Source organism: Strongylocentrotus purpuratus, unplaced genomic scaffold, assembly GCF_000002235.5.
Source record: "Strongylocentrotus purpuratus isolate Spur 01 unplaced genomic scaffold, Spur_5.0 spur5_contig_827, whole genome shotgun sequence".
Taxonomy (NCBI): domain Eukaryota; kingdom Metazoa; phylum Echinodermata; class Echinoidea; order Camarodonta; family Strongylocentrotidae; genus Strongylocentrotus; species Strongylocentrotus purpuratus.
The window spans coordinates 1,001,590-1,012,129 of NW_022145532.1; the positions used below are offsets into that span (position 1 = coordinate 1,001,590).

General features: G+C 38.7%; 1 protein-coding gene across 1 annotated transcript in view; it reads right to left on the bottom strand.

Annotated features, from left to right (window-relative positions):
- LOC100891979 (neogenin) overlaps nucleotides 1–7,560 on the bottom strand; it is a 66,528-nt gene extending 58,968 nt beyond the window's left edge. Inside the window, exon 1 of the mRNA XM_030983010.1 lies at nucleotides 7,236–7,560. Within this exon, the coding sequence (XP_030838870.1) occupies nucleotides 7,236–7,506 (271 nt within the window). The 5' untranslated portion in view covers nucleotides 7,507–7,560. The remainder of the gene's footprint in view (nucleotides 1–7,235) is intronic.
- Nucleotides 7,561–10,540: the final 2,980 nt, after the last annotated feature.

Genomic DNA, 10,540 nt, shown 5'->3' on the forward strand with positions numbered 1-10,540 from the left:
AACAGCCTGCCACTTAGTGACGCTATCATCAATATGATTGATGTTGCTTGGTTTTAAAGGTACAAAAGAACTCTGAGAATGGACCTATATGACATCAATTAAAGAAAATTCTTACATTCAGTGTGTACCGCAGCACAGAGAAAGTAAACATACAAGTACATATACCTATGTACCCTGACACTTCATGAAAACCTTACGGCTAATGTGCGAAAGGTCTCGTGATCTTCTGCTTTCGTGTCACAAAAGGTCTTGTAACGCAACCACCTGACTTGACGCGATGACCTGATGATTCGAAGGAAGCAGTATTAAAGCAGAGATGCCTACCTTCTTCAACAAAAAAAGTATTCTTAAGAGCAAAAAACAGTATTTTTGAAAAAATCTCTCAACTTAACATATCACCCAATCGAGCAGCTTAAAAAACCAGGCAGTACCACGTATACGTACCCGGATCGGAGCGCGACATGCATACATTACACGTGGGTTGTTCGCAATGTGTGCAGTTTGGGGCCCGTATCACCATCCTGCGTGCATAATACACTTACGACACAAAGCCCATGATCAGAAATTAAGAAAAACATCACTAAAAAAAAAAAAATTAAAAAAATTAAAAAAACGTAACAAAACATACAAAAAAACGTACTGCCGTATTTATAGCGAAAAACCGGAACAAATACGGCAAAAACAGAACAGTTGGCATCTCTGTTAAAGGTATTACAAAGTTTTGGGGAAATTTTGAAAAATGGGTGGATAGTGATTCTTGACAATTTTAATATATTTGGATGCCATTGTGGATGAATTAAAATCACCAGAAGTTGTAGCCCCTTAAACACTTCTGCTTTCGAGAAAAATTGAATATAAAGATTTACCGGTGCTCCTGGTAAATTATGATGAATTTCAAATAGCTCCTACGGCCGTACAATGGTGGCTGCGACCATGAAAATTTGAGAGTATGTAGTTGTGGTAACGTATATTATTTCCGAACGAGAATAGCTAATCGGTCGATTTTAGTCAATAAACATTGTTTTATTGCTTAATTAATATCTTGACCTTGAGAGGGAGCTATTCAACATAAAGTGTTCATTATTTACAATTTCATAACTTCAGAGTCGATTTCGACCGCGACAACGATCACTGAATATTGTAGGATCTTATATGCTTCCAATATGTTCATTTGAACCAAATTCATGACCCCATACCAAAACTTTGTATTACCTTTAAGGTATTTTAAGTTTTATTTTCTTGTTTCCATAAAACACTCTGTTCACACTGACTCATTACAGGAACCTGTATCAAAATATGACAGCTATGAATAGTAGGGACAGGCATGGAATAAAGAAGGTTGTATAACCTTGATAATATTCAGCATTATACAAACAAATTGTAATGAAAATTTGAAAAGGATAAATCATTGTGCAAGTCTTTTGTTCACTCTACTAACAGGCGCACCTCGTGGCTGCATGGGTCATAAAACACCAACAAAACTTACTACTGTCGACATGCATAAATCATGTTAACATTACCACATTACCAAGTTACAGTGTACATGCAACCACATATTACTACAATGATCAATATTACTCTGGAGGAAAACATTTCTAGCTTGCCTTTAGTTTAAAATGTTTCTATTCAAGTTTATTAGGTTCGGTGCTCCTCAATAGCACAAACGCAACAATGTATAACGTTGTTACAGAAGTATGGATATGCATTTTGAAGTGTTGGTATATTTGTTGAAGTGTAGAAATTTATCAAAGCTTATTAAGTAGTGCTTTTGAAAACTTCAATAGATTACTCTCTTGACTTATGGAAGTTAAATTCCTCAAAGAAAAGGCTAAGGCAATAGAGGTCAGACATTGTGCATTTGGCAACCGTAATAAATGTGTTTTGAAGTTTATCCTTAATACAACCAGCTCTAGATTTCATTACTACAGTGGCAACTCGACTGCAGCTTCTCTTTCTTGTCTGTTTACATGTATGTAATGTCTCAAGTACGAGGACATGCTTCAAATCAAGCAATATACAACAATGGGCAGGACTGCTAGATACCTATGATCACTCTGAATATGCATGATAACTGGAGGAAAATGTAATTGATTGATTCTGTTTTACAGAATTGTAAAGAACGGAAATTGATTGGAAGCGATTGCATGTCCTCCACAAATTCTCATTAGCGATTGATTTCAAGTTGCGATAGATTCAAATCAATCGCAACTCTTCACTAGACAGGACCCTGATCTATCTCCTCCAGCAGAATTAAAAGCCTTTACTACCTTACTTCCTCTTAATAACTGCAATTATTCATATTGGAGTAAGGCTAAGGTACTTTAATAATTTAGTATGTACTTGAATGGCAAACTTAGATCTGTAATATGCATCAGATACATTCGCTAGCAAAAGAATATGATGCATGGTTGTCTGTCCCGTGTTCAAAAGTTAAAGGATCCTCATTTTCTTCGTCAAAATCAATGTAAACAAACTCCACGGAAGCAATTACAGGAACCGGAATAATCAAAAGAATGAGGAAAGTTTGGCTTGCGGTCTCTTTTCAAGCATTGACTTCCATGAAACGTGACCTTCAACATAAATCAACTTTTTTACTCTTACGAGAAATGAATGCTCTTAAAGGCATCACACCCTCCAGGCAGAGCGATTGTATTTCAATGTCAATGGCAGCTCTTTTTCACATTAAACCAAAGCCTGTATTGAATCAATCTATAGAAACACTGGGTAATACCCTGAACGATGCATAAATCCAGCATACTGCAATGACATTTCACGGTAGGTAGCGTACAGATCATACCTAATCTCAGTAAAGACTTATGGGATTGTGATTTTCAAACATTCTATTGAATAAAATAAATAATAAATCATGAACTTGAGAATTGAATGCTAATCAGCCCTTACTTCTGTGACGTATAGTGAAATAGTCAACTGTCAAGTGAGAAATAACCATATATCTCTGTTATTGAATAGGGAGGGTCATTTGGAAACTAGCATACCTGTTCTGTAATGTACTGTGCACACTCTTACTACAATTTATTCAAATATGATTCAGTCATGTCCAATCTATTCACACAAGTCTCTCATTACCACATTCTTTACAATCAATTCAGTTCACCAAATCGATTAAAAGTAAACTTAAGCAGCACTTCTTTTCATTGTATAGTTCTCTTAAATGATATCTTGTAAGCATCGTTTATCCCTTAAAGCTACAGTCCCATATACGTCCCGGACCGTCCCGGACCGTCCCGGACCATCCCGGACCCCATCCGGGGTGATCCGGGATTCGGTCCGTGTTGACACCGTGTTGGCACCGGTGTGGTCCTGGGTGGTCCTGGATGGTCCTGGATGGTCCTGGATGGTCCTGGGCGTTCCGGGAGTCGACCCCGGATGTTTTTGACGGTCAAAAACTGCCGGGGTGGTCCGGGACGGTCCGGGACAATAGTTTGATCCGGGGTGATCCGTGTAGCCACCGTGCTGCGTCCGGGGTCATCCGTAGTGGCGCCGGGGCGGGCCGTGTTGATCCGTGGCAGTCCGGGAGTGAGTTATTGACCGCCCAGGACCATCCAGGACCATCCAGGACCACCCCGGTGCCAACACGGTGTCAACACGGACCGAATCCCGGATCACCCCGGATGGGGTCCGGGATGATCCGGGACGGTCCGGGACGTATATGGGACTGTAGCTTTACTCTTTTTCAGCAGACTGAGCTTTTATTGTTAATTATATTGTGACGCACTTAGGTTGCGCCCATTCATCAAGCCACTGTGGCTTTTGCCGATGTACCTTTCTCGATTCTATACTTTTTTTGGTTTTATCTTGATAAGTTTTTTATCAAGATTACTTTAAGTAGATTTAATTATGTCTTCTTTTTCTTTTTTCCCCAATGTATATTTCAATGTATTTTTCTTTGCCTATTTTTAACAACAATGTATGATGTCATTTTACTGTGTTTGGAAACAAATGAAATTCAATTCAATCCCTCTCTCTCTAACACAATATGCGCGCACATACAAACGCACACATACACACACTCTCTCTCACTTTATCTTTTTTCTGTCTCTCTCTATCTCTCTCATTCTCTCTCCCTATCTCCTCCTCCTCTCTCCCTACCTCCCCCTCTCTCTGTCTAACACATGCCTAGCCTACAATATACATTTTTACCTTCCCTTTATCATTCTCAATCTCTTTTTTTCTTTCCTACTCTTTTTTTCTTTCCTACTTCTTTGTTTTAGTCGATCTCTTTGTCTCTCCATCTCTGTATGGAAGCCTTGCACATTTTGAGTGACAGGACCTGTTTCTTTGGACAGGAGTATCGAAGGATGATCTGGAGTGGTCTTTTAGGGGATAGCTAATACACCATGAGTCATTCTCAGGATACCATGTTTAACCCCACTCCAGACGCCCAGTGTTTGCCAAGCGAATCAAAGCCAGGTCCCACCCCACTAAGGATGGAAAAGAAGGGGGTTAATTTGCATGGGCTACTTCAAGATTCCCCCGCTCTCCCCTATTCTCAGGTTCCATGCCATAATGAAGGGACATGTCCTGTCTGTACTAGGAGCAGGCAAAGAAGGCAGTGGGACTCTGGGGAATGGAGGGACATCTAGTTTCGTTACACTTCGCAGGAATTATGATGCTTTCAGATCATATTCACATTTTCTTACGCCACTCGAGTTGGATGTGCTAGGGTTTTGATGGGAACTTATGTTTCAGCAAACAGAGGAGGGGCAGTGATTCATACTTGGACTGAAGTCACCTCGGAACAATGGAATAACCACTGTCACATTACCTCGTTCAAAGCTTATCATCCCCATGAACTCCATTGCAACTTCTCTTCAATTGTTCTGCAAAGTTGGTGTCCATTTTAACTTTTTTATATGGGATCACACTTTTTTCTTTGAAAAGAAATATGTTATATTTCAACATAATGCTATTTGGTTCCAGATTGGTATATATTCTGAATAACTGGTCCATATTACAAGAAAAATTTTCTTCTACACTTTAGGAAAGCAATAAAGAGCACTTGCTTGAATAATTTTTTTTTGGTATTAAATAGAAATTAGAATGAATATAAAATCAAAATATATACATGAGATAAATAATTTGATTGTACACATGTATATTGCAGATGAGGTATAAACTGTATGTAGGCCTAGATGCATTTACTTGAATAAAATCATTAATCTTGGGCACAACTTCACTGGCAGGTGAGAGTATAAAGTTTAGTATTGATTGTGCCCAACGTTCACACACTCCAGAAAAATGATCAAATATCCTCACATCATTCAAAAATATTCCAATCCCCATCTCCCTCCCATCCATCAAAATCCCAACTGAAGTTTGATTAGAAGCAAACAGTGAATCGTCTCTTTAAACATCTCGTCTTGAAGAAGATCAAATACGTCAGGTCCATTATAACTGACTCATTCTAAGCTATGATGACAGTAATCCCACTGTAATTGGGCCTTCAACAGACATACAGCCAAATCCCCATCAGATCGGGCTTTAACAAATTCTATATTTTGCCTCCCAATCATTCTTGGGGGATGAATATGAGAGCTTGATGCAGTGTTTTATTAGCAAGGAGCTCCCTGTGTTTGAGTTAGACAGTCTTGACATGTTTATTTTATCGGCCCAGCAAATGATGTGTTGGCATATTGTAAATGATGTGTAACAATTTCTCTCTCTTTCATAACCTCCCCCCCCCCCCCCCTCTCTCTCTCTCTCCCTTTCCCTCTTCTTCTCCCTCTCCCTCTCCCTCCCCCTCACTCTCTATCTCTCTCAATCTCTCTTTCCCTCTTCTTCTCCCTCTCCCTCCCCCTCACTCTCGATCTCTCTCTCCCTTTCCCTCCCTCTCTCTCACTCTCTCTCGATCTCTCTTTCCTTTGAACTTGAACTATCCTACATGAACATCTTGTCTCTTTCTCTCAAAGCTTCCAATAATTTTCTGCCACTCTCTGTAAGTTTCTTTTACATCTCGCAACAATAATCTGCTGATCATTTTGAAGAAGCGAGTTATATTCATGATAGTTTCAGCATAATTGTTGTGAAGAAAGACATTTATTAAATGATCTTCATTTTTAGAATATAAAAGTTATCTCCTGTAGATATTAAGTCCCTTCCAAAATTCTAACATCTTTGTGACTGTTGAAAAAACTCTTGTGAAAATCATCTGCCCTCCCATTTGCATATACTTACCAACACTGTTTCAGTGTTCATTGAAATCAATTACGTAAGCATCAACACATCCCATGTATAAATGCATGAACATCATGTCAACCATACACAACTTTACACATACTAATAAGCCAAGGGGATACATCCCACTTGCATGATCACACTCTTGGTGTTTTCCCCCTTTTCCTTTTCTCAAGCTTTTAATCACAGCAAGGGGAGATCAAATCAACCATCCTGAATATGTACACATGAGCGAGGAAAACAGACTCTCTAAAGCAACTCGGCGATGGGAAAATCACAAATTTCAGGAGCAGAGTTTGACACGGCTGACATTTGGGGTAAACATGTTGCCGCTTCATCCTATGAAAAGTTTATAGAAGGATTTGGATGAAACGGACAGCATTAATTCGCTTCTCTTTGCACCCCATGAGGTGTTTCTAATATCCTGCAACCAGACCTACTAGTCATCAATAGAGACTAACATGCTCAAGTTTAAAGAGTCACAGCAAGGTGGAATTGTAGTGCATATGTTTCTACTGACAGATAAAACCTATGAAACAATTTAACCTAATGACCACTTGGTCTGACATACATTTGGCTGGTGTTTCATTTCTGGAGTCTAACATTATTTAGCTGAAATTCTATCTTATCCAACAGGAATTTCATATGTTCACTAATTACATAGAAGTGCTGAATAACTCTTTGGAGGCGTTGGGGTCTAGTGAATAAATCACATGGACTGTAGATCCTAAGGTGCAGTGTTTGAATCCCAGTCGGGCACTAACTTCCTTCAGTAAGACAATACATTTGGCACTCTCCACCCAGGAGTGAATGGGTACCCAATATGATTGAGCACTAATTACTTTGGTGGATCAGCTACAGCCAGCTAGGTAATGATGCCTATATAAGTGCCCTGAGCACACTATGTAACGGATATGAGTGCTATAAAAGAAGCCATTATCATTGGAGAACCTCTAGTGCTCAAGTGAATCAATCAGTCATTCCTGAAGGTATATGGTTGTAAAGAATGAGAGAGAACCACCTAAGAGAAATAAACTTACTTGCAAGTGTGACATGAGCCTTGCGGCTTTCAATGAGTCCTAGAGCCTTCACATAGCTGGTACAGTAGTAGACACCCGTCAGCTGTTGAGCAGGAGTACCTGCCATGATCTGTAATGCTCCCGTTGGTAGAAGGTTGTAGTACTGTGAATTACGTACATTAATATAATTCTCATTCTTGTACCATTCAATGTCGACATCATCTGAAAGTTGGGCGGAGCAGTTGAGTGTAAGACCGGTACCATTGACCACAAGAGCATCGCGAGGTTCCATGGAGAAGCGATGATTGCTGAAGCGGTACTGAGATGATCCTGGGTAATGGAAGGAGAAAAAACAACAAATTTTTAAAAATACAACGAAACAGATTTTGAATTTGGGCTAAAATTGGATTTAAATACTTTACCTTTTCTATTTTGTTTTTAGAACGATGTTACCTTCATACAGATGGTTGCTTGTTAGTTAATGATCGCTTTATAGTGAAAGTCATTTTACATGTTATATAGTCTCACTTCTAGCACGACAGTGACCTCATATCTAAGGTAGATAGCAAGTAGGGTTTAATCACTGTGTATGTCATCCACACTCAAATTATCATATTCAGATTAAATAATGTCCTTTGCTTTACACAACTCCCTTGATTTAAAGTGTAAAATTTAAGTCAAATGGCCTTTAGGATTTAAAGTCACTAAAATTACTTTAGCGTTTGGAGCATCATACATAATTACATATGTAGTAATTTTTTTATTATAATAGGCTTTATAGACAATGATGTATAATCAACTTGACAAGTAAAAGCCGTACGTGTTAACTTTGGTTAAAACATTCAATTTCATGAAAAACATTTGAAGGGTCAAACACCTGTGTAATGAATGATTACATTTCCTTTGTTTGGAATATTTCCCTAAATGGCAGTCATTGCTGTCAGTGAATGATGGAGAAGCGTTGATCTCCATCGCCTAACCGCTATGCACTCAGTGGTGATACACAACTTCCTTCCTCTATTCATCTACAATTGACACTTTGGAGACAAAAAGGTTCAAGCCCCAGGCAGGGTACTGACTTTCAAACCAAAATGTCCCTGATTTTCAAACACCCGTCCTAGACCTGCAGGGCCTCCTCCTTAAGTTGAGATTCAAAGCTGTCCTCTAACAAATTGCGCACAAACTGCAGCCAAATTGGACTGAGTCATCGCGTGAAAACACGCTCCAGGGAACGTGGAGGGTTTTATAGTCGATACTCTAATCTGGTTGGGGCAAAGGAAGAAAAGTACCAGAAGCCCCAAGGTTGATTTGATTTGATCCGGGAGACAGGGGCAACTCAGGGAAGAAGAAGAAGAAATCTGGCTATGAACAAGAACAAGAACAACAAAAACAACATGAAAAAGAAGAAGAAAGAAGAAAAAAAGAAGAAAAGAAGAAAAAGAAGAAAAGGAAGAAAAAGATGAAAAATAAGAAGAAGAATGAGAAGAAGAGGATGGAGAAGGAGTAACAGAAAGGTAAAAAATTGAAAGAATGAAGATGATGGAATGAAGATGTCTATCAAACTTGAGAGTGCACACAGGAAAAGATTGTGTTAATCAGGGCATGCCTAAATTTGTGTTGAGAACTAAAAGTTGGGAAAGTCTATGGATTTGTTGTGCATTGACCTAAAATCATGGGATAAACCATCAAGAGATTAACCGTAAGGACGGATCAGAGGGGCGGATACACTTTATACAGCAGATTCCAAAGATGAAAAGAACGGAAAAGGGTGTTTGGTAAAAAATAGCGAGACAATGATAAAATAAGACTTTGGACAGGACTTGCAATTTCACATCATTGGATTTCATGTTGACATGCTGGTAGAAAAATATGGCCTATGTCAACAAAAGATCATAGAAAAATGCAATGGAGAGTTGAACGGGTCAGTATAAAGTTATCATAAATGTCTATGGGGTGAGGCATGCTTTAAGTTTAGAAATATATTTCTAAATCCTCCAGATTTCCAGATCCTCCCACATGAGGGTATTAACTTGATGAATTGTCATTCCATAATTCCTTGACCTAAAACTAAAAGCAATTTCATGAGCAAATTGTCTACCTTGCTCTTAAAAACCATGCATTATGCCTAAGGTGTCATTAACTTGAAAGAGAAGCAGGTCTACTACCAATTAGACCAATTAGCCTACTGTCCAAAATTAGATGAGTTAAATCATCCATCATCAATCTCGACAAACACATGTTCAGGCACAATGAAAGAGATGCCAGTACCTGTAACATTGATACAAAAAGCCATGTTTTTACTGTTAAAGTACTACCGAAAATGAGCACAAATCTCATCTAAACTGTCTCTCTCTCTCTTCTCTTCTCTATTCTTCTCTTTCTGTATGTATGTTTTTGTCTGTCACCATCTGTATGCATGTCTGTCTCTATCTTTCTGCCTGTCTGTCTGTGAGTCTGTCTGTCTATCTGTGTGGTTGGCTCTCTCCTTTCTATCCATCTCTGTCCCTCTCATACATCGCCTACACACCAATATACACATCTACTACAAGCCCGATTAGTCTTACATTACATCTGCAGCAGCTGGAATTCAAGGTTTTCCCAATGATCAGGTTTGGTCTGTATCAAAGGAGTATTTGTTTAACCCATCCATTACTTTTGTTTACCTACTATGTTATATTACACTTTGCATGGATTTTGAATCAGTTTCAAGGCCCAACTCTATTTGCACTGCTCAAATGAAACATTGCACTGTAAATATTCCCTGTCTCATTCATGCCGGATCAATACTGAGATATGCATCAAAGCAAATAAAACCCCAGTAATTCTGTGACTAATATTGAATTGGAAATCTAACTGGGACTATCATTTCTTTCTTACTAACCTACAAATTTCATCAGAAATACTTCTTATACATTTCTTTGGGGTTATCTTGTGTATGTCTCAGTAAGAATGTGCAAGCCTTATGATGTAGATTACAGTTTCTTAGATCAGTCTTTATGGATCGTATGATGAATGGAAGTCTACATTCTTTGGTTGTTTGTAATATTCCTCTTGCATGCAACAACGTCCAAAATGTTGACAACAAAGCAAGAACGATTATTGCAGTAGCGCTGATAATTGCATGGGACCTTTCGTTCAGGCATATCATATCTGGATAATCCTAGCAGCTTTTCTTATCACTCATCACTGACCCACAGACTCTCCCTTAGTCCCACTCATACTAATTGCTTGTCACAAAAAAGACATGCTGTTGCTGGTGACAGACAACAGAATGGCTCGTTGCTGCATAAAATAAAAAGAGACTATATAAAAACATGATATAAGAG